The sequence below is a fragment of the Dunckerocampus dactyliophorus genome, chromosome 16 (assembly GCF_027744805.1).
Source record: "Dunckerocampus dactyliophorus isolate RoL2022-P2 chromosome 16, RoL_Ddac_1.1, whole genome shotgun sequence".
NCBI lineage: Eukaryota > Metazoa > Chordata > Actinopteri > Syngnathiformes > Syngnathidae > Dunckerocampus > Dunckerocampus dactyliophorus.
Window position 1 is genome coordinate 22,415,197 of NC_072834.1, and position 25,684 is coordinate 22,440,880.

The 25,684-nt window shown below is 40.6% G+C and overlaps 1 protein-coding gene across 2 annotated transcripts in view; it reads right to left on the reverse strand.

Annotated features, from left to right (window-relative positions):
• gabra3 (gamma-aminobutyric acid type A receptor subunit alpha3) overlaps positions 1–25,684 on the reverse strand; it is a 141,802-nt gene that overhangs the window by 21,387 nt on the left and 94,731 nt on the right. For both annotated transcript variants that reach the window (XM_054754332.1, XM_054754331.1), the window contains exons 5-9: positions 14,503–14,723; positions 12,438–12,520; positions 10,334–10,477; positions 7,238–7,390; positions 5,266–5,471 (exon numbers count right to left, since the gene is read on the reverse strand). In XM_054754332.1, the coding sequence (XP_054610307.1) occupies positions 5,266–5,471; positions 7,238–7,390; positions 10,334–10,477; positions 12,438–12,520; positions 14,503–14,723 (807 nt within the window). The remainder of the gene's footprint in view (positions 1–5,265; positions 5,472–7,237; positions 7,391–10,333; positions 10,478–12,437; positions 12,521–14,502; positions 14,724–25,684) is intronic.

The following is a 25,684-nucleotide window of genomic DNA, read 5'->3' on the forward strand; positions in this document are numbered from 1 at the left end:
CACAGGCTGGTGCCATGAGGACGAGGCATCAGACGGAAAAAAGCCCTCCGTAGACGCCTCCGTGCGCTTTATAATGCAAATGATCCCCATCGACTGAACTATTCTTTCATTTCAAGCTTCCTGACTGCCAATCTCACCTGATGGCAGCGCATCACAAAACACTGGAAAAGGCTGAACTAGCAAACACTGGTAGTCTGACATCCCCAGAATTGATCAATGATCAATTTTTGCTCCAATTATGCGGACTGAATGCACTTCAAGTATTGCATAAGTGGCAAAGTTCTACATATATAATCAATACAAATCTTTGTGTTATTGTTAGTTATTAGTAGGGGTGTCACAATACGAGAGACTGGGTCCAGGAGAACGAGGCGGGATTTTAACATTTAAGTACTTTTTCATTTAACTGATTAATTAAACAACGCAGGTGCCTTTTGAAAAGATTATTGGCCCACAAATTGACACTAAATGATATTATTGCCAACACTTTTTGAGGCCAAATAAACCACTGATAGTATATAATGAATAATTATTCTATACATTATTATATATACAGTCAAACCTGTCTTAGCGGCCACCTTTATAGAACGGCCACCTGCCTATAGCAGCCACTGAAAAACCCCCCGCAGCAAACTTACATGTTATAGACCCTGTGTATAGCAGTCGCCTGTCCAACGCGGCCAGCGGCCACCCATTTTGTCTCCCTTGGTCAATATCTGACCGCATATAGCGGTCAAAGTACCGACACAAGTAGAAGCTTCATGCACGAAAAAGTTTTGTTTTTCAATCAATGAAGCCACCGTGTGTAGACTTTAATTACTGAGTCCTAGCTCAGTCACAATCATTCACAAGATCCACACAAACTGTCAGTTGTTCCACATAAAAAAGCCGTCTTCTTTTGAGCTTGCTATTTCCTGGTCAAACATGTAACTTTAAGAGCATTTGCACCAAAACATTACCACAAAGTAGGCTGGGAACAGGACGTGCTCCCAGCGATGCTACAATACAATACAATACTGCCTGCACGCTAAAACCATGCTAGCATATGTTTTTAAAAAGCAGCGGGAGCAAAACTGAGTTCGGTTGAACTCAATTGAAGTATTTTAGAATGTACTCACGTTATTTTTTATCAATCCTCATCCACAAATCCATCAAAGTCCTCATCTTCTGTATTCGACACAAAAAAAGCCATCTTCTTTTCCGTTCGCTTAACTTGTCAGTGTTATTCAGCTCCGAAGCAAAGAAGGAAACTTCTCCTGTTGCTTCTGCCAACTTTATTTCTTGAACGCGGCCACCAGACAGCAGCTCAGAACACACACACATCTCTCAGCATCGTCTCTCCTTCCTGCTTGCCCACAAGGCAAAGGTTAAACAAGCCCCACTACATAGCTGTCCAGCCAATGCCTGTAACAAGTGACACCATTTATTTCCTGGTGTGAGACAATGTGCACAATGTGTGTCAATACTGTAATGCCGCTTGTTGTGGGGAAGGAGAGACTCACGTCGCCGATGCACTTTAATGGCTTTATTAACAGCGGAGAACACTGCAGGACTTTACATCCACGCCAACATAAACACACTTCCCAACTCTCTCCAAACTCACAGCTAGCACTGAGCCTAGCTCTCCTGCTCGGGACGCCCACCGTCACTTCCCGTCACTTCCTGATGAACGAAAGCTGTAATGACACTCTGCCGTATAAAAAGTAAAATATTAAAAACAAGCGTAAGACATTACTAGCACAGCTTTGTTCTGTGGTTGGTGGATAATAACAAGCCTCGTAGTGCTGTACAACTTTTATCCGCAGTCCCACAGTGCCCTCTACTGGTCAACATAAATTTTTTTTCTCCCTTTTTTTTCCTTTTTTTTCTTCTACTGGCCAACATTCAAACTGGACACCAACCTGTCTATAGAGGCCACTTGTCTATAGCGGCCAATTTTGCAGTCTCCCTGTAGTGGCCGCTATAGACAAGTTTGACTGTATATACAGTATATATACATACATACAGTATATATTATATAGTCATTGAAAGTAATGCAATATTTCTTTTAATTTGTCATCTTTCACTGAATGTTGTGGTATTGGCGTTTATGACATGTCTTTTTGCAACCGTCTGCCAATAAAGACAAATCTTTGTGTTTATATTAGTTATTAGTATCATTATTTTAGCTTCCTCTAGTCACGTTATTCCCTTTTGCTCTATTTTTCCGCTTTTGCTGGGTTTTTGTTTATTTTATTTCTGCAATGAGCCACATTCCACTTGGCCCCCCGACACCCCCTGGGCCACACCTTGGACACCCATGTGTGGTCGCCGAGCCAGACTGTCTTGGTCGAGTCTTTGCCAGGCGACAGAGTAATGTGTCCAAAGTCTGCCTTCTTGGGTCTGTGGAGCTGCATTATGGAGGGGTTGTTGCAGCTTTTCGACCAGCATAAAACCAGCATTGCAAGGCGGCATTAATGAACAATTGGAGGTGCTGTGCGGCGGATACTTCAAGAAAGAGACACTTCCTGACTTTCCCTTTTAATGCACACCTCTTCTCGCTAGATACAGCAACCAGTGTCGCTAAATTGTCAACACGGATATCTTCTATGCATGAGGTGTGTTATGAAGCGAAACCAGTGATCGCTGCAGCTGGAACTGGACGACGGTAACGCCCGCTTGTGGAGGTGCTCTGCATGTCTGGATCTCCGCCCCTGTGACTGCTTGTATTTGAGTGCCAAGTAAATGTGTGACGCCTGAAAAAACACTTCCTGTCCGTCACTTAGGAAATTGGGAGCGGAGTTGCGATGCATAGCACCACCTATCAGGTAGCGCCAAATCTACTTGTTCTTCTGTAGCTATAGTTTGTGTCCTTGTTGGCTTCAACAACGCCCTCTTCCTCTGGCTACATCTTCCCATCTTGTGAATTGAATGTTGCCACTCCAGAAAAAAAAAGCTGGTTCTGATGATAGCACCATCATAAATAGTTGACTCGTATTCCGGAGCGACTTATAGTCTGCATGATATGCTAATTACTGAAGTCTGCTGGACACTTAATGGAGAGGGTGCGGACGAAACTACCATATACAGTAGTACTACCACTAAATTAGGTAAAACAGGCATTTGTGTGTCATTTAAAGGGTCCTTGACATGATTCATCAGCTTTGTGTAAATATGTTATTTGTTGTTTGTAATTATGTTCTACATTATTCGATTTTTAAAAGCGAATGGTAAATTCACAAAATTTAGATTTATGGTGCCAGCCATGACGAACTAGCTCGCATTTCAGCCTCATTTGCGTAAGAGACGTCATCAGGATGACACCTCACAGCTAAAGCAGAGTAAACAAACAATATGTCGGCTTGTTTCAGTATATTTTTCAAAATGGTAGCCATGCCAAAATGTTATGTTGCTGCTGGATGTTCAAAGTATCCAAGTGACACTGTAAGTTTGTTTTTTGTTCCAAAAGAGGATGGTTCAAGACAACAATGGACAAAGCAAGTGCGCAGAATGAGACACAGATGGACGCCCATCTCGAGTTCTTTTCTTTGCAGTGACCATTTCACTAATGACTGCCTTGAAGGAATACCTTTACAAGAAGCATTTGGCTTGCAAGTACGGTATAAAAGGATGCTATTCCGCCAGTACACAGGAGAAAACAAGACAAGAACAACCACTACATCAAAGTTGCCAAAGAAAACATCTTTTGACAGCGATATATTTACATTCATCCGCGACGTGCGGCCACATGTACAATAAAACAGGTAATTAAGAAGACGCTTTAAAACAATAATTGAAGGATAAGCAACTCCAGAGTAATTTACACTTACCATTCTGTGTCTTGAAGGCGACCAGTCTTCATCTCCTTGTCTTAAGACTTAAGTCCATGTTCTGCAAGTTGTCTATTTCATCTCCACATGTTCCTTCGTCCTCAAAAACTATCGACACATCGCTCAAATCTTTGCTATAATCACTGTAAGCATCCTCTGTGTCGTACACCGCCCTGTTTGTTTACCTGAGTGATAGCACCCAGGATGACGTACGTCACTTCCGGAAATGAGACTGAACAGCAAAAAATCGTTTGTCATGGCTGACATCATGAACTGTAAATGTGATTTTTGTAAATTTACAGTTAGCTTTCAAAAGTCAAACAATGTAGAACGTAATTACAAATAAATACACAGTGTTCTCTCTCTCTATCGCGGTTCACCTTTCGCGGATTCGCTGTTTCACTGAATTTTTTTAGTGACCTTTTTTTATGACAGCGTATGAACGCTGTTACAGGCCGAGCCTGGCCCTTTAAGAAGAAGTGCATTGTGGGAAGTTGAGTGTCTCTCGTCCCTCCCATTGTTACTCCCATTGCTACTTGGCTGATTTCACTTATTACGGGCTTATTTGGGAACCTATCCCCCGCGATAAAAGAGGGAGCATTTTATAACATATTAAAGCAAAGTTGATGAATCATGTCAGGGACAAAGAGAAATAATTGCAAGCGTAGGTGGTGGGGTTCCAGTGTATTTTACTGAGACCTATTTAGACTTCAGCATTTGCATTTTGGCTTCCTCTTTCAAAGAAAACACAATCCTTTAACTTGAGTCAAGCACACACACACACACACACACACGCAAATGAACTTGCAGAAAATGCTGGGCTCTCATGTTTTTTTCAACTTTCTTTCACTGATCCAATTACTTCCACCGTCTTCTCTGCTCATAAAAACACAAAAGAGCGCACACTATTGACAAATCTTAGGGCTGTGTTACACTTTGGGAGTGAAAATAATATCGGCCTCTGGGGATTACTCTAAATCATGCACTTTTTCCGTCAGTGCGCCTTTTTTTTTTTTTTGTAAATTGAGTCGACGGCACCCAAGATGCTGTCTCATCTTGACAGAATGGGTTTACACTGACTGGAACATATGCTGCCATCCTAAATTGGGGCCAGCGTCTTTGGGAGTTTACCTCTGTTTCTGCTCTCCCTGCTCCACCCCACTGTCCTTGTTCCATTTGGCTCTTAATGAATAAATAAAAGCGCCTTTACAAAGTAGTCTGGGCTGCTTTAAGGGGAACTCTCAGATTTTCCAATCCATCCTCCGCTGTCAACTGACGACACGCTCGGCAGCTCTTGGGACATTTGGAACAAGAATATAAAAGGTAAAACATGGGAGCGGTTGGGGCGGAATTAACAACGCAGAAAGGGTATTAAACCTTCCTAAATTCGGGCACGTAGTGGGACACATTTATTGTTATGATATGTGCGTGCAATTTTCAAGCGGGAGTCACTCACCCTGATTTCCATGCCCTCTTTTTTCCCATCCCACGCCCAGCTGCGCTTGGTGAAGTAGTTGACGGTGGCAAACTCAATCAGGGCTGAGAAGACAAATGCATAGCACACGGCCATGAACCAGTCCATGGCCGTGGCATAGGCAACCTTAGGGAGGGAGTTGCGAGCACTGATGCTCAGGGTTGTCATGGTGAGGACGGTGGTGACCCCTGAGGATAGAGTAAAAACGTCAGTGAATTGTTGGCCAAACCCTCCAAGGAAAGTCTTTTTTTTTTTGCAAGCGTGGTTTTTTGCAAAGGTTTTCCCACCTGTGTGCAAAATGCAAAGACATCCAATGATGCGAGTTATTGGGTCTCATTAGATTGTACAGGTGTGCTTAACACTCATCTACGTACTTACTACTTCCATCCGGTGGTGTCTGTTGGGTAGCGCTGTTACTCCAATGACATTGTAACCCAGATGTAGGTGTCACATGACATCGGCTGACATGAAAATCCTGGCAGATGGAAGCAATCAGCTTTTGTAAAACTACATTTTTCATCTTTACTCTCCAACCTGCGGCTAAAGACGCATGTGTGGTGATCCTTCGCCACACTGCGCTTCCAGTTTGGCGGCTTCGCTCTATCACAGTTGTCCAAAATATATAAATGATAGAAATGATGAAATATATAAATGTTTTTTTTATTTTCTAACTATTTCAACTTCCTTCTTGTAAAATTTCTTCTTGTAACCATGATTTTATTCCCAAAATATTTTGATATATTACAGCTTTTCCAAAACATTTTTTTATTTAGTTTGTTTTGTTTGTTTCTCATAAAATTACAACTTTAAAAACAAACATAATTTTAATTTAATATTTCAACTTTACGCCACTAAAATGATGTTATTTTTCCTCACAGTGTCACAAGTTTATTCTCATAAAATTGCGACTTTTTTTCTGTGAATATTTGGACTTGTTCATTTACAGCATTTGTTTCCATTTCTGCTGGGTTTTTTTGTTTTTTTTAATTTTCCAACTATTTTAACTTCCTTCCCAAAATATTTTTACATATTACAACTTTTTCCCCAACCTAATTTTCCAAAAATGCCTTTTATTTAGTTTTGTTTGTTTCTCATAATATTCCGACTTCAGAAACAAACATAATTTGTCTTTAATATTTCAACTTTACTCTACTAGAATGAAGTCATTTTTCATAACATTACGTTATTCTTGACTGTTTCTTATTAGATTACAACATTTTCCTCACAATATTTTGACTTTATTCTTCTTTTTCCATTTTTTTTTTCTGTTGTTTGCTTGTTAAATTCTATTTTTGGAGCGTGTCGTGGGTCGCAAATGGCCCCGGGCCACACTTGGGGCACCCCTTATGTAATGTATCTTCCCGTGCTATCGTGATGAATTTCTATTTACTGAATTGCCTGTGATGTTTCTCAACATATTGTGACATATCAGTGTTGTGATACACTCATACTATATTTGTTATCCATTCATGGGTTGCACAATGTGCTGTATGACGCAAGTACAATTGCATTTTTTTGCCACTGAAAGTACAAAAGGTAAAGAGGGCATGCATTACGCAGCACAACAATAACAAGACTTTGAATTGCAAACCGCTTCCCGTCTTTGGGTGTTGCATGATCGGACTGATCACACAGTGACTAGACAGATACCCCATTAGCTCCTGCTTAATCCAATGAGTCATTTTATATTACAGTAATACTTCATTAAAAGCTGGAAAATACATACAATATACACTCATTGCACATTCTAATGAGATCCAATACAAGGTTTGTACGCAACGTTGTGTTCCTTTCCCATCGTGTTTGCTCCCTTGGCATGCGTCTCCGCACATTTGTTTGTGCTCTTACCTCACCTTTTAAAAGCCCCATACTCACCAGCCGTCAGCCTCTCAGACGTCAGTTATTATTTAGTGCGTTCGGGGGGGCTTGCTTAAAAACACAAGATGACACTCACCGAACACGGTGCGCGCAGGAACCGACTCTCTGTTTAACCAGAAGGACACCTGTGACAGTATGACGGTCATGATGCAGGGGAGGTAGGTTTGGATCACAAAATAGCCAATTTTCCTTTTCAAATGGAAATGTGTTGTCATCACTACATATTCGCCTGAGAGAGAGAGAGAGAGAGAGAGAGAGAGAGAGAGAGAGAGAGATAGAGGATGGTCATTCAGACTGTACAGTAAATGACAAAATAACAGCTATTCAAGTTGTCTGATTGCAAGCAGCACGCATTTGGCTTTTAGGAAAGGGCAGCAAAGTGGTTTCACTGCTAGTTTGGTCTCCGTGCACAAGCGAAGCTTGTAAAGATCGCTGCGACTCAAGAGGCTCGCCTCCTGGCAGCCAAGAGGAGCAGACTGAAAGCAAAGTGGCATTTCTGAAAGCTGGAAGGAACAAACGTCCACATGAGTGGTGTCCAAAGCGCGGCCCGGGGGCCATTTGCAGCCCGCTGCACTTTGGAAAAATGCAATTTAACAAGAAAAAAAACAAAAAACAAAAACCGGCAAAAATGTAAAAATCAGCAATAATAACAAGAATAAAGTCAACGTATTAACAAAAGAAAGTTGTGATCCAACGAGAAAAAGTCATAACTTTACGAGAATAACGTGATATTAGGCGGAAAAATAACATCGTTTTAGTAGCGTGAAGTTGAATTATTAAAGAAAAAAGCATTATTTTTTGTAAAGTCTGAATATTATGAGAAACAAACAAAACAAATAACTGTTATGATGTCACGACAATAGTAGTTGACAAATAAAAAAAAAAACGCAGAAATGTAAAATGTCGTTATTTTAATGAGAATAAACTTAAAACATTAAGAGAAAAAAGTTGTTTTCTAACGAGAAAAAAAAGGTTTTATGTAAATAATAATACCGCTTCTTCCTCATTAGGGTCGCGGGGGCATGCTGGAGCCTATCCCAGCTGACTTCGGGCGAGAGGCGGGGTACACCCTGGACCGGTTGCCAGCCAATCGCAGAAAAGTCGTAACATTAGAAAGAAAATAAAGTTGTAATTTTTGTAAAATTAGTTTGGAAGAAAAAGTCATAATTTTACAGGTATAACATCGTAATAGTATGAGAAAAAATAACGTAATTTTAGTAGCATGAAGTTGAAATAATAAAGAAAAGTCACTTCTTTTAAAAAACAGTATTATGAGGAACAAAAAAAACAACAAATAAATTACGTTGCGGAAAATGTTATAATGTTATGAGAATAAAGTCAAAATATTATTGGAATAAAGTCGTAATTACAAGAAGAAAATTACAAGAAGAAAGTTGAAATAGTTGGAACATAAAAAAACAGCAGAAATTGAAAAATCTGTTGTATTTTTTCGGTAACTTTTAATTGAGAATAAAGTCAAAATATTAAAAGAAAAAAAGTCATATTCTATTGAGAAAAAAACATTCAGGCGAATAAACCTGTAATATTATTATTATGAGGACGATTTTAGTAGCATAGAGTTGAAATATTAAAGAAAAAATGATTTTATTTAAAAGTTATAAAATGAGAAACAAAGAAAACAAAAAAAAGTTGTAATTTTTGGAAAATGAGGTTGGGGAAAAGTTTTAATACTATGGGAATAAATTAAAAATATTATGGGAATAAAGTCATAATATTACAAAAAGAAAATTCATGGAGATTGTTTAAGAAGACAGTTGAACTATTTGGAAAATGAAAACAAAAACAGCAAAAATGGGAAAAAGTTGATGCTAATAATAAGCTTTTTCACCTATAAGACAAAGCTGAGATGAAATATATACTGTAGAACTTGTTAGCATATCCACATGTGTTGCTTTACAAAATATCAAAGTGGCAAATTAGCATCCTTTCATCTTTCACGATGTGGCCTTCCCTGGAAAAAGTTTCGCTGAGCACAAAAAAAACGGTCACTGTGGTGCTATTTTGAGCCATTTGTTTCGTGGTTATAGTGTCTTTATGACACATAAACTGACTTGCTGTTTTCTTCAATATTCATTCTAGACATAAGAGGTAATTAAAAAATATTTTGGAACGTAAGTGGACCCTTGATAGACCACCCATCCATCCGTGCAGACTTCCCAGACTTCCCTCTCCCGGGTACTTCGTCCAGATCCTCCCGGCAGATGCCGAGGCCAGCTGAGAGACAACGTGTGCTCTCGAACGTGTGTGTTCTCCAACGTGTGCTGGGCTCTTACGGTTTGAATGTCAGCCACCTCAAGTGGCTCCTCTCAGTGCGAAGGAGCAACGGTTCTACTTCGAGTTTCTCCCGAATGACAGTGCGTCTTACCTTATCTAAGGGAGAGCCCAGCCATCCTAGGGAGAAAACTCACTTTGGCCGCTTGTACCTGCGATCTTGTCTCTTTGGTCACTACCCAAAGCTCATGACCATAGGTGAGGGTAGGAACGTAGATCAATTGGTAAATTGAGAGTTTTGCCTCTTCATAGTGTCTTTGTAAATGTGATCACGTAAAATCTATCATCGTTGTTGATCACCTATCATGAGTGGATCAGGGACTGAAAAACTAGAGCAGACTGAGCCATTGTGTGTCAACATAAAAGAAGGAGGTCAGTCATTTACAATGGGTTTTATGCAGACTCCACTAATGAGGCTTTATATTTCAAACGCAGGACCTTGATCCTATTAAAAGCTACTGCAGAATCACACGTGATGAAACAAATTTGGCCTTCCTGTAGCAGCTGTCAAACTGGTAAAAGGTGGCACACAGGAAAGCCTTTTGGATCAAAATCAACCATTTCTTGTTTAAAACAAAGAACTTGGACTTTACTGTATCCTTCCATCTGTGCATCTTGACAAGTTTGAAGGCTTGCTGCCGTGAGGGCGGGTTAGACCTTGGAGGTCCACCAATCAATCCCCATGCTTACACATAGACTGATAACCACTCACACTTATTAGAACACTAATTTAGAGCCGCCATGTTGAAGCAGGAGTACCAAGATCCAATGCTGATGTCAGTCAATCGTTACAGTCAGAACCTTTTTGCTGTGAAGCAGCAGAACCTAACTATCCTTCCACCACGACAGCCAGCATTGAGTTATTCTCTCTGTGCTATACCTGTGCTGGAGCTAATGGTTTCCTTGCCAATAACGTGTCCCAGTAGGTCATACTGGTTGAGCCTGGAGCCATCTTCTGCCACGGCGACCGACTTCTCGTCTCCTTTGGTCCAGAGGTATATGACTTCGTTATTGGTGTAAGCATCTGGGGACCGAACATGGATTAGAAGAACATGGATTAGAAGAACATGGATTAGAAGTCTTCAACCGAGGATGCTTTTACATGAAAGAATGGGAGCTTTGGTTGGGAATTCAGATTGCGTCTGTCAAATGAGCTAAATAACACTCGCAATCCTGAATCATAAATATGCAGATTGTCATAAAACGGAAAATATTTGGAGGAGGATATGCAAACGTATAATTTAGCAAATGCAATGTGATTTATCAAATGTGAAACCTGTTTGCGGTCTATATTTAGCTGACTTGGTCATTGTGGCCAAGGACGAAGACAGAGTCTATCCAGCATCTGAGCTACTAGACGGTCTGATTTCAAAGGTGAACTTGGACAAAAAGTCAGCCATGGACTTTTTGGTTCACTTTACAAGCCGCCTCTGGTTTATTAAAAAAACTGTCTAGGGTTAGCTCAAACCTGCACCTTCTGCCCTGATGGGGGCAGCGTGTACCGTTACATCAACCGACACTGACAGCAGAGGAGATGAATTTTGCGATTTTATTCTCTAATTCAGGGGTCGCCAATGTTTTTCCTTGTGAGAGCTACTTTTACAAAATGAAAATGGCCAAGAGCTACTCATTTTTGTAACATTTATTTTCAGAGCTTATTTTAAAACCAAACAAAGCAAATATGCTTGTTTTACCAGAACATTAACAAAATGCTGGTGTCCACAAGTCACATTTTGTATTTCGGAATGCATTTATTTCTACTGCCCTTTCATAATTAACTGAAAACCTGAATGAAAAGCAGGCTTGCGGGGCACCTCATGCCGTCGTGGGGGGCTACCTGGTGCCTACGGGCACCACGTTGGTGACCCATGCTCTAATTGGTGACAGAGCCTGGACAGACTTGACACTGCATGCGAGTGTCATGGCAGCGATGCACATCCTTTGCACACAAAATGGGCCTCCCACCCCATGGTTCATGGGGCCCTACGAACAGCTCTTGTTCTTCGTGTCGGGACGGGCGGCTCTGACTGTACCAACTCGCACACTCTGTTGTATTGTGTCTGCATCGGCCACCTCAACTGGCTCCTCTCGATGTGAAGGAGCAGCTGCTCTATCCTGACCTCCTCCTGGATGACCCCGGAATAGACTTTCCCACAGAGGCGAAGGAGTGAGACCCCAGTATATGTGGAACACACCCTCCGGGCACCTTTCTTGAAAAGGGGGACCAGGGGTACTTTTCCTGACTTCCATGCAATATTGAAGCAACGTATCAGTCAAGACAGTCCCTCAACGTCCAGAGCCTTGAGGAATTCAGGGTGAAACTCGTCCACACCTGAAGCTTTGCCACTGAGGAGTGTTTAGACTACCCCACATACCTCAGCCATGGTGATGGACCTGCCCAGACTCTGCTTCGTATATGGAAGGTATGTCTGTGGGATTCAGAAGAAATAGACTAATATAGCATTATTACGATGATGCAATGTCTCTGCTGGTGTTCACCAGTGTGTTTATTTGCATCCTCCACCAAGACATCCAATTCCGCAGCTTCAGAACTCATTTTAACTTTACGACCACTCTGCCCTCTATAACTCTTCATGGCGACAAATGCTTGCACACGAAAAATCCTCATTCGAATAGGACGGCCCACTCATAGTACGTGCATTTTTAACAAATGAATTTACGGGAGAGCGCATGTAACACGAAACGCCGAGACTGGCAACTCGAGGACCAACTGTATTAGTTTTGAGTTATGAATTGATGGGAATAATGTATCTTTGTGTAGATGGCCTCTAATGGCTGTTGCTGTAGTCAGGATCCTTTTTTGTTGCTTCACGTTTTGGTCCAATTTAAGATGTCCCTGAACTCGAACAGCTTCAAAAAAGACTTGAACGTAAACACCCTTCAGGGATGTGAAGAGTACTTGAAGAGCACTTGACCGGGTTATGCTAAAGTGATTTTTGTCGTGACCTTTTGGTGTGACTTACAACTTCCAAACTTCAGGGGACAAGCGTGCACGTCCATGGGGAAATCCTCGAGGTGCATGGGGCACTCGGCGTGAATGGTCAACCTTGTGTGAGGAAGGGTGGATGTGGCAGCGAGACAGGGGTCGATGGGGGGAGGAGGAGAGAGAACATCAGTCAAAACAAGCCAAAAAGTGCATTTTTTATACCGCTGTGACTAATATAGCCCTTTTAGATCGATATTCAGTCACAATACTTTCAATTCATAATTTTTAGGGCTGTCAAAAATAACATGATAATGTTGATAAGTCCATTATTTTTAATTACTTTACAATTTTGAACATGATGCATCATGACAAGCAACACCTCTCTGTTATAACAGACGCCAGATGGGGGCGTCCCCATAGAGTCCGACGTGCTTTTATAACTTTTGTAACTCTAACATGATGTACCACCACATCACATTATTAATTGTCCATTTTGGACAGTAGATCCACACATTCATTGTTGAATTGTCTTATTTACACACAATTTTTGACTTCTTTACAATATACAGTCGTCCCCCGTTTATCGCGGTCGGGCGAGATAGGGGGGCCTTTTTGTCAGGTGCATCTCTGTTGTGACTACAGGGGAATCGAATAGCAGACCCTTGGTCACATTCTTAACCACTCACGCGTGGCTACCCACAAAGATAAAAATCGGATAAACATCAGCTGACTTGGAGCAATAATAAATGATCCGGCTCCAGTAGAGTTGCTGCATCAGCTTCTGTGCTTTGTGCCCCCTGACAGTGCAATCATTTTCTTTATAAGAGAAGTATTAAGTCACAAATTGAGTCGACTGCTTTGGATTTTCATCCATACATTCATGTCCCTGTGGAGATGGATTTGAATGCCGCCCGCAATCTGATGACTTTTGCTCTCCACTCACACGGGAAGTTAGTTGTGAAGGGAGACAAGAGGAATACAGACACATTGAATAACGACCTAAAATCGTTTAGGAGTGCAATATTTTCCGGACTATAAGTCGCTCTTGAGTATAAGTCCCATCAGTCCAAAAATGTGTAATGAAAAGGAAAAAAACATATATAAGTTCTGTTCAGTCTTGTTTCCAGAAGTGACGTCATCGGGGCGACACCTCTCAGCTAAAGCAGAGTAAACAAACGCCTCTCGAGGTAGATGGTCGACTTCAGTATATTTTTCATCAAAATAGTCACGCCAAAATGTTGTATTGCTGCTGGATTTCTTTTCCAAACAAGGAAGGTTTAAGACAAAAATGGGTGAAGCAAGTGCTGAAAACGAGAGAAGGATCGACGTTCTTTGCAGTGATCATTTCACTGATGACCGCTATGAAGGAACACCTTTACAAGAAGCATTTGGCTTGAAAGTATGGTATAAATGCATTTTGAAGCTAGTCTGTGCTAGTCTGCCGGGACACAGGAAGAAAAGACAAGAATGACGTCAGAGTAGCCACAGAGCAGTCATGTCTTGTTTACTTCATGTCTTCTAAGCACTATTCCATGATAGCGACAAGGGTCTAAAGCATTATATATGTTATATAAACATCTTTTCACAGTAAAATGCATGTTTACTGTGGGGGGCGAGGGTGGGGGCGACAAAATATCAAACAATAAAAAAAACAATAATTGAAGGATAAGCAACTCCAGGGGAATTTACACTTACCATTCTGTGTTTTGAATCTTCATCTACATGTCTTCAGCATTAAGTCCATGTCCTGCAAGTTCTCTATTTCATCTCAAAATGTTTCTCCCTTCTTCTCGCCTCGAAAACTATTGACCCATTGCTCAAATCTTTGCTATAACCACTGTAAACATCCTCTGTCTCGTACACCACTGTGTTTATGTAGCTGAATGATAGTACTCCCATCTCGTCAATTCCGGGAATGTGACTGAAGAGCAAGAGCTAGCTTGTCATGGCTGGTGCCATGGACGATAAATGTCATTTTTGCGAATTGACCATTCGTGTTCAAAAATTTAACAATGTAGACTTTTTTAAAAACAAAATACTGCTCAGAAAACTCCAGCCCAAGCCAGGACTCATTAAAACAGGAACATGGCAGTGTCCGCTACCTCATAGTGTAGAGAAGAGTGCCGTTGTCAACTAGTCGTAGAAGTTTGTTCGGGGTTGTCATGTTGTGGGCCACCGATTTCTTGCCATTGTGGAAAAAGGTGTCAGGCGTCCAGATCTTACTGGCCAGGAGGTTGTTGAGGGGCAAAATCTGCATAGGTCCGTCAAATTTCAGCCTCTCGTCTCTCCAGCTCTGGCGGAAAAAGACGTCGATGGTGTACTCCTGTGGGGAAGAGAAGAATGTTAAAGTTTAGTTGTTGAGTTCAGAGAGTTGTGGAAGCCGTAAGAAGAATTCAAGTGAAAAAGCTCATTGTGTCGACCGAGGAAGTATGGCTTTCATTCTTCAAAGAATAATACAGATATCACTCCACAGCTTTCCCTGAAGCATAATTTACTTTTAAGCTATGCTGGTTCTTACAAATCCATCCATCCATTTTCTACCGACAGGGGGGTGCCGGAACCTACCCCGACTGACTTTGGGCGAAAGACAGACAACACTATGACACAGCACTACAAACGACCATTCACACTCATAGTAACACCTGTGCAGAGTGTCCAATCAGGCTAATGTGTTGGAGGCTAACCAGTTGAAAAATTGTAAGAAAGTACTTTTTGCACTGTTGGATCTTAAGGAGGTTCTAAGTAGAGCTTCAAAATGCAAAAAGAAGAAATGGGAGTCAAAAAATGTTGTAGCAAACAAGCATTAAAGTGAAATAGGCTGCTCATCAGCTGATCAAAAGTTTAAGACCATAGCTAAAAAAAATGGAAACTGAAAAAATGAGTCAGTAATGAGTAGCTGAGCTATTCTTGTTAATGAGATGAACAATGGCTTCAGTGTTTCCAGGAGATTAGTGGGAATGTTCATCCAGGTGGTGAAGATGGCTTCACGCCGGGCATCTACTGTCTGGAACTGGTGTCCATTTTTGTAAACTTCCCTTGCCATCCACCCCAAAATGTTCTCAATTGGATTTAGATCAAGCAAACACCCAGTATGGTCCAAAAGAGTGAGCTTATTCCTCTGGAAGAAGTCGTTTGTCAGGCGGGTATTGTGAAGTGCAGCGTTGTCGTGTTGAAAAAGCCAGTCATTACCACATAGAAGAGGGCCTTCAGTCATGAGGGATGCCTCCTGCAACATCTCCACATAACCAGCTGCTGTTTGACGCCCCTGCACAACCTGAAGCTCCATTGTTCCATTGAAGGATCATGATGGCGCCCCCGCCACTGTGCCGTGTGGAAAACATCTTAGGTGGGATCTCCTTGTCATGCCAGTAACGCTGGAAGCCACCAGGATCGTCAGGGTTACATTTTTTCTCATCAGAGAATAAAAGTTTTTTCCACCTTTCAATGTCCCATGTTTGGTGCAAATTCCAAACGGGCAAATTTGTTGACGTTTTTTCTTCCTAAAAAGCTTTCTCTCGCAGATGGCGTCTGATGGTTATTGGACTGCACTCGGCACCAGGAACAACCTTCATTTGGGCCGAGGATGGTCCCGTGTCTTGACGGACAGCCAATGGGATCATCTGGCTCATTTTTTTTAATCTACCACTTAACTTTTTTGTTCCACAACCGTCAGGATGTTTGAAGAAGTTTCAAATGACCGTCTTACTGCGTCCAACCTCAGCAGCAATGGCGCACTGCGAGAGCCCTTGCTAATGCAGCGCAACAATCCCACCGCGTTCAAAGAGGGAAAGCTTTTTTGCCTTTGGCATCAAGAGATCATGACAGTATGAATCACTGACACCAAATCACATTCAATCCACATTTTTGCCAAGATTTTTCCTTTTAAAGGCTGTGGTCTGAAACTTTTGATGAACAGCCTATTTCACATGCATGCTTGTTTGGAATCAATTGTCTACTCAGAAATTTTCTCGTTAAGATCCAACAGTGGAAAATTTTCCAACTGGTCTTAACATTTTGATCAGGAAATATAGTGAGCTTCATCGTCTGTAAACATTTGACATCGTATCTTTGTAGGCGCAGCCTTTGCAAAAATATTTTGACCTACTATCAACCTAAATATAAGACAACCGTGAATGTAAGACGGGCCATTTTTAGGGCCCCGGTTAGCCTGTTTTTCGGTTTACGCCAAAATTTTGCAAGAAAATTTGGCTTAGGTTTGCGTAATTTCCCGGTTAGCGTACAATATGCCGTGCATCTTTTCCTGCGTGAGTCCAACTATCGTCGTAAAGTATTTTCTCCCAACACGTCCTTGTTAGCAGCCTATTAGCATGCTAATAAAATGGAAACCGTAACTTGAAGTCATTGTCCCGCAACTCTGTTGCCCGTCTCTGACGTCATCAGTTAAGAAATAATAAAAAAGATAAAAAACAAGAGTGTAGGAAGCACCCTGTCAGTGGGGACTGTGGTTGCTGTTTTTCATTCTATAGGAGTTGGTGTCCTAGCAACAGAGTCTTCTCATCAGCTGCGTATGGCAGCTGTGCAGACTTCAGCGATCAATAATTGGGCTTTTGCTCATACGGTCAAAGGCTTTTTGGTGAGCAGCGAGGTGGAACAGGCTGCTCTGTGAATGAAACCCAACAGCTAGTGATCATTTATCAGTGGCTTTAACGCCAGGCCATCATCCTCAGCGGGGGATTTGTAAAGCCTCCACTCAAAACACCAAAATGGCCTCTCTAAACAGCGCGGAATGGATGTTAATTGATGTGCCTGACCTCGCAGCGGCCTGCCAACTAACAGTTCGATAAAACAATTATACTGCCCCTATCCTCAAAATAGCACAAAGCCATGCGTACAACAGCGGCATGCAGGACAACACGTGAGAAGTATTTACCTTAAAAACTAAATCATGTTATTTATTTGCACTCATAGAAATTGGAACAATGGCGTCACGTATCTATAGAAACGTATAAAGGTAATCCATCAATCCATCTGCTATTATGCTAATCAGATTGTTTGCCTGGTACAAACAGGAGATGGCTGCGGGTCAGCGGAGACAGATGAACACACACCGACTCCAGAGGCCAGTTGTATTCATGATGCATTCCAAAACACCAACCGCTATTTTTATATCCAGCGCTTAAGACTATGCAAGACACAATTGAACATAAGAACGAAATTGGCGCTTCCACCATTTAGACTATTAGCACCCATGGGAAAGAAGCTATGCTTTGTTCGTAACAACATGCACGATGCATACCACACCAGTTTAATTGCCAAAAATTGTTTATTTGACATTTTCAGTATTTTTCCAAATAATGACACATGGATGTTTCAATAAAAATAACACATTTTGCATGAATATGTACAATCGTAAATAAATGTGCGCCATTAAGGGGTGCAGAACCCTCCAACACCCCTAAATGACAAGCGGCGAGCCAAATTGCAAACGTTTTTCAACTCAAAGATCCTCATATATCTTAAATTTAATAAAAAGGCAATACAGTTTGAACTGGAGGGAGCGCAAATCAAATTTAATGAACATTTGAGGAAGTACAGTAATGCATTTCGCTCCTTCACTATATTGAGATAAAACAAATAATTAATGAATAAATGATGGCTGTTTCGTGCTTCACTATGGCCTATGATTAGTCAAAAAATATTGAAAGGCAATGTGGTCACTAGGCATCAGTCATGTTATGAGGCATGACGTAAGATTACATTACCTTTACACTGCATGGAGACTGGCTAGTGACCCAGCAGAGCCCGGCCGACATGCAGTAAATTGGAGAGGCTAACTAGTTAGCTCACTAGCTTGCTGTTCTAGCAGCAGCCGTCTGTCCCATCTGTCCCTGCAGTGATCACGTAGCCGGAGCAATGCCGTATTCTTGGCCAAGGGACGCCAGGGTGAGCTAACACTTGCCCAAGGTGTGCTCCCAGGCCAGTGGTGGGAAGAAGGAGGAGGAGTGGAGGTGCCTTACTTCTCCATTTTAGACTGGCTCCGAGCGAGGTCTAGCCACGGCCCAAAGGAGAATACTGTCACGTTTTAGACACATCTAACGTATGAGTTAACTTTTTGCACTTCATGATGCTGATGATCAGGCTCTTCTGGTGGCAGTGCGCCAAAGAAAAGAAAAGCCATCCCCATGGAAGTGAAAATGAACACGTCACCCAATGTTGGACCCACGACTGTCGCATCCTTGAGCATGTTAAAGGATCTGCTCCTCCTTTTCTGCTGTTTTTTGAAGCGTTAGCCAAATATTTTAGCGGTTAGCATCTGCACCAGTTTGAGTATGAATATTTGTTGAATAACTTGTCACGTGTGCGCATCACTCTGATGCAAACGTCCCAGGCTGGAGTAGATTAGACTTTAAAGGGTTTTGCAAAGGTTTGCACTCATGCTGACTTGTTGTGATGATCTGGTTTGTCACGTCTGTATCTGTGTGTGTGTTGTGTAAGCTGGAGGACCCTTTCAGCCTTCTCGCTTGTATCTTCTTTTTAAGCTCTTCTAGGCTGTTTTGCTCGGAGCTTACAAGGCTGATAGTCTGCCAGTATTTATTTTTTTTTAATTCTGTACAGTTTTTCTTGTCTTCATAATTCAAGAACTGGGACAACCCCCCCAAAAAAAAAAAAAGAATTTCCCCTTCACCATCCTGGCATTTTTTCCCATTTATCCATAGTTTAACTCAACAGCACATTTTCTGTCAAAGAGAGAAGCTATTCAGTGTCGTCTTTTATGAAGAAATGATCTGAAAGTAAATCAGAGGTCTGTGCTGAGGCGCCAATTTCTCCGACTACATTCACACCCATGCTTGTTCACCACAGTCGCTGTGGTATTCACTTCCACCCATTAAATGTGTCAAAGTGAATGAATTGTTAATGTTTATCCTGTCTGCTTGGCTGTATGGATGACACTGATATGATGGTTACATTTATTACTATCGTGTTAGTTTTGTAGACAGCTTATAAAATAGACATTTTCTCTGTCGTTTCCAATAATGTTGTGGCACATCTTTGTAATAGTAATCCCTCGCCACTTCGCACTCTGGATTTTGCAGCTTCACTTTATCACGGTTTTTCAAAAACATATTCATTAAAGAAACATTGCTGTTTTGTGGTTGAACACGGCCTATTATTAGTAAAAACCCTTCATATTTCAGCACATTTCACATATTTTTTGCCCATATGAAGCATTTTTGAGCATAAAAATTGGTAAATTAAATAATATACAAATATAAGGCATTCAGAAGACGCATTCAAAGACGTTGTGATGAAATGTAGTATTCTATAACTGGTCACTAGGTGTCAGTAGTCTTACATTAATGAGACAATAGCTGCCGCAGGAAGTACTGTATAAAAAAACAACAACAAGGAGCTCTCCCGGTGCTAACATGTGAGCCCCTCGTTTATGCTAGGTAAAGTGTAAAGGTGACTATAGGGGTGTTATTTCATGTCTAGAGGGCTCTAATCATGTTAAAAACTTTAGTTAGGAGGTTGTAAGCAGGTTTTCTATGCTGGAACTATGAAATTATTCCATTTATAAATAATGGAATCCTATTTAGCAGAAATTCACTTGTCACCGTTGGGTCTGGAACCAATTCATCGCAATAAACGAGGGATTACTGTATGCATATCTAGACTGTGTCTACATTCATTAGGACGCATGGAAATGGAAATCAAGACTCAATAGAGTACTAAATACTCAAGAATAAAGTGTCACGCTTAGAAGGTTGAACTATTGGTTGTTTTTTTTCTCTGTTCCCTCATTATTTTCAGTTATGTGATTTTATTTTGTTATGTTTCCTGCTTGTCACCCCATGCATGGCATCTTTGTTCTTGTTCGAGGGAGCTGGGAGCGCACCTGCTTGTGATTTGTAATTAGAGTTCTATTTGCCGTATTTTCCAGACTGCAAGTTACTCCGGAGTATAAGTTGCATCAGTCAAAAAATGAGGAGGAAAGAAATCTATATGTCGCATTCATAATCAAACTATTATCACAGCAAACTTTTGTTTTTAGGAGTACAGTCGTCCCTTGTTCATAGCGGTTAAATGGTTTCAGACCCGACCGCGATAAATGAATTTCTGCGAAATAGGATTCAATGTTCATAAATGGAATATTTTCATAGTTTGTGCATAGAAAAACTGTTTGTGACTTTCTAAGTACGGTTTTTAACATTATTAGAGCCCCATAGACATGAAATAACACCCCTATAATCACCTTCACACTCATACTGTGCTTTGTTTACATCATGTTAGCCTCAAATTGATTTCTTCTAAACTTTAGAAGCCAAAAACTTACCACTTCCACATGGAATGGGAGGAGAACATTTTTTCACTCGATCATGTGGGACATGCCATGGCTGACTTTGTGACTTAATGCAGTGTTAAGGTAATGTCATGCAAGGTAATGTCTCAGTGTTTTGTGTCATTACTGTCCCTTAGTGACCTGAATACTACATATCACTTGTATTTCAATAAGTTTTGACTGGCAGTCTACCACGAAACAGCCATAATTAATGATTTAATTAATTTCTGAAAAATCACAACATAGCGAGGAAGCGCTAATCGAACCGCGATATTGCGAGGGTCGACTGTTCATTAAATTTACAAAAGAAGAAGAGGAAGCCAGGGGAGGTGACCATGTTTACACCGACAAGGAGACATAATAAAGCTGGAGAAGCTGAAACATTTTTTGAGTATGTGGACACAATAACACATTGGACACACCTGTTTAATCAATATTACAATGTTCTCAAAGGGGACACTTTTAACACGTCACATGACACCTGGACACTTTGCGGCATGTAGAAACGTATCACACGGCCGTATTTTAACATCAACACGTCATTTTTGTATTCATGAATTGAAATAGACTGAAAATCATAAGTGTGTATTTAGTTAGTGAGTGGCTCATGCAGCAGCTACAATCTCCAAGCTAGAGATAATTAGTGTCCTCATTAAACAACACTGCTGTCTGAAATACCACATTTGTCATGTAATTATAGTTGCACGTTATTTACAGAAGGCAGACGCTTATTAGAAAGTATTTCTGCCTAACTGCATCACAAGCTCAACTCAGTGCATTATTGCGGCCACTAGGTGTCATCAAAAAAAACAACCACCACCCTAGTTTAACTTATAAAGGCAGCATATGTTTATATATTGTATATACACCTGACTTGAAGTTGCACCACCAGACAAACGATGAAAAAACGTGTGTCTTCTACTCCAGGAAATGCATTTGTCCATCTGGGGTGTCAACTTGTTTTTGCTCGTCGTCGATGCGCCCTGTTGTGCCTCTTCAGTGTTTTTGCTTGACGTGCTACCCGTGTGTTGGATGCATTGCGTTTTCCATCTTCGTCTGATGTTTCCTGGTTTCCTGTTATCATTCTACTGCTTGTGCACATTCCTGTTTCCACCTCCCACGGTGAGTTGATGTTAGTCCGAGCTGTGACTGCTTGCCTACTTTATTATTTTTACTGCTGCCACTTTGCCCTTTTTGTGTGCCGTTTGGCTGCGTGTGAGCTGATCTGGTGTTATTAAAAGACTTTATTGAACCTTGCTGCCGGCATGCCTCTGCATCGTGGGGTAATGCTTAATCAAATCATAGCAGAACTCCACACAAAGTTCCTTAAGTGCGGCCTGGAGGCCGTTTTGGCTCGCTGTCTTTTTTATGGACCTCTGCATATTCTACAAATAAAATGACTTAGTTAATAATAAGATATGCTCTTAGGTGTTACACTAAGAACTATTTGCTTTGTCAACTGCAACATAAAGCATCAATGTTTTCTTCAAATAGCTTAGCATATATCGACCTGCCCTTTTTCTTCCCTGACGGTTTATTTACGAGATCCAATAATCCCACACAAGTCAGTATAAAACATGCAGGGGAAAATAAATACACAGTTTATGTCTTTGCCTCAACTGGGCAAAGCTTTTTATTTGTTTGCTTGTTTTGGACAGAAAGGGGCCATAAACTCAGGGGATTAATTTGACAACGCTTTCCGTCATTAATGTCTTTTAATCTGTACAGAGCCTGTTAAAGATTGTATATAGTTTTGGCACGTTGCCCTAATGAGAAAGCACATACGGCTTTCTTTGTGAACCTGCTGTCTGCTTGTCTGCGGCAACCTTAAATCTGCCGTATGTCGCTTTGAAACGTACTGCAAGCATCGCATCTCGCCCTCTTCCGAATTGAGTACTCGTAATTGTGGAAAATATTTTAAAAAATTGTATAATCTTTTCTTTTAAACCGCTATTGGTTAAAAACACGTCATCTTGAGAAGGTGACATGCAGCAGCTTAACGGGAGCCAACCATGGAACAACGTCTCCTGTATACTCCTCTACACTCCATAGACCTACCATCCCTTCCCTCCAACCCTTTTATTTTTGCTCTCAGCCTCTATGTTCTACTCATCTTCTATCAAACACCGTATATCTGCTCCGTTATTGGATTTTTGATTATTGCCTGCTCCTGGTCAGAGCTTCGGGCTGCATTTTCTATAGTTTTAACCTTTTCCTGTCTGGTGTATTTGCCCCGTGTTGATAAATAAAATCTCCAAACAGCCCTTTGTATTTGTATTCATCTCCTCGTATTTGTTGCTGCACCGGCTGCAAACTGCATGCATGACCAAAGAGCCACTTCAGTATGTGATGCAAGGAAGACAGCCTCACACTGCAGCGTATTCATACAAATCCAATTTGCCCAAGCTACACTTCGTAAAGGATTAAAATTACATTATTACCGTGAATTCCGGTGTATAAGCCGCTTGACTTTTTTCTTTAACTGTGAACCCTTTGGCTAATTCATAGCTAAATTCTAATCTCGTGACAGCTCCTTTACTTCACAACTACTACTAACTGTTTAAATACTGTGCCGCTCGCGAGTCAGTGAGGAAACGGTAATTACAAGCTAGAAGTGCACTCGCAACAAGCTTGTCAACCCATTAGAAATCACAGAAGGTCATTATACATAAAAGTATAACAATAGAACAGTCTGACTCACCGTGTCATCTTACTAACAACACTAAATTCATCACACAGCAACTTCACACTCAAAAGGTGTACCTGTCAAATATACAAACATGTACCAATATGAGTTTAAAATGAAATATAAACCAGCATTTTAGTTTTCCCACAAGGTATTGCATCTGAGCAAAACATTCATTGGGGCGCTGCAATGACGTCAGCATCCTTCTGGGCTTTGGGCTCTGGGTCCGCTGGCTCCCTCTGGTGAACAGAGGCAGCATTGGAGCGGCATCCACCATTATGTATGCCCTCTATACTCCTTCAATGAAATGAATTTCTCAAATGAAATGCATTACGGGAAAACTTTAAAATGTTGATATTTTTTCATTTTAAACTGGTATTGGTACATGTTTGTATATTTCTAAGGTATTTCTGGGGTATAACGTTTGAGTGTTAAGTTGCTGTGTGATGATTTCAGGGTTCTTTGTAAGATGACACCGTGAGTCAAACTGTTATTTTGAGTAATGCCCTCCTGCAATTTCCAATGGGTTGACAAGCTCATCGTGAGTTTTTCATAGTTCATACAGTAATTGGCTCCTGTCAAATAATGAGCTGACTGGTCCTCCGGACTCGTGCGTGCCACAATATGCCATTTTATGACGTGGACACGTGCAGCTTATACACCGGTGTGGCTTATATATGTTCAAATCACCCTCTAAATTTTGTGTGTGCAGCGTATATACTTGAATTTACATCAAATGTCCGTGGAAAAAATACCTTTTTTACCCTTAAATGCAGACTGATGTTTGTTGTAAATTTCCACACCTACACATGCATGTTACTTTGAAAATTCTACACCATTTTTCATCTAATTATTTCACTACTACTACTTCTTCTTCCACCTCATTCCTTGTCCCTTAACTCCTCCCACATATCTCAACCGATCCGATGTCAAAATAACCCGCACATTCAGGACATATTGGCCATGTACAGTATCTATCAGCACTTCCCACATTTACTGTGATTTCATATTTCCTGTGACAATTTTCCCATTGAAAATGGATGGGCAATCTATTTGGCGCCCCCTACGGGTGGAAAATCAAATCACACCTAACATTATATTTCATGTTCCGATTTTTCTGTGTGAAGGCGAGGCTCTGGTGGTAATGCGGTCGTATGCCAACCTGGTGGTTGTGTGTTCAGTCCCCCCCGTGACCTTTTTCCATCCTCATTCAATTTCAAAACAAAACATACGGTAGAATGAATGTTGGAATGGTTTTAATGATTTTAATAATAAAGAAGTAGCAAGAATTGTGGGAATTTTACTGACAATGGCTTAAACTTTTGTTGCATGTTAGCACTTAGCTATATATATGAGTTTCTATGTAATATATAGCAACAAAAATGGCTAAAAAACTAACAAGCTAATGTCAGCATAACATTAAGTGTCTATGTAAGTTTATACCTGAGAAAATGGTTAAAATGCTAACATGCTATCGTTAGCATGCCAACAATGCTAGCATGCTACCACCTAACAGAAAAACCCTTAAACACTGAGCTTTATATATATGATAGCGCTAAGTTTGTATCTAAGTTTATGGCTTCAAAAATGGCCAAGAGGCTTACATGTTAATGTTGTTTAATGTTATGTACGTTTATACCAGAGAAAGTGTTTAAAATGCAATTTTAATTTTTACATTGTTTTTCAGCCATTCTCTGTTAGTAAAATTCCCACAATTCTTGTTACTTCTACATTATTAAAATAATCCAACTATTACAACATCCATTCTACATTTTGTTTTGAAAATTTAATAAGGTACATTCTAATGTTAGCATTCTAATCATTTTCTCCGGGATACACATAGACACTTAACATTATGCTAACATTATCATGTGAGCTTTTTAGCCAATTTTGTAGCTAAAAACTTATACACAAAGTTAGCGCTATCATATATATATATATATATGGATATATACAGTATATTAAGCTCAATGCTTAAGCTTTTTCATGTTAGGTAGTAGAATGCTGGTATTGTTAGCATGGTAATCTTAGCATGTTAACATTTTAGCCATTTTTGTAGCTTTAAATTGCATACACACTCAGTACTATCATATATATAGCTAAGTGCTAACATGCTAACAATTAGCATGTTAGCATTTTCATATTTACATTACTGTTAGCATTTCATATGCTAACAGCACTTCAGCTATTCTCTCTCAGTAAAATTTCCACAAGTCTTGCTACGTCCACATTATTAAAATAATTCAAACCATTCCGACACTCATTCTACGTTTCAACACTCATACTTTATAGCAAC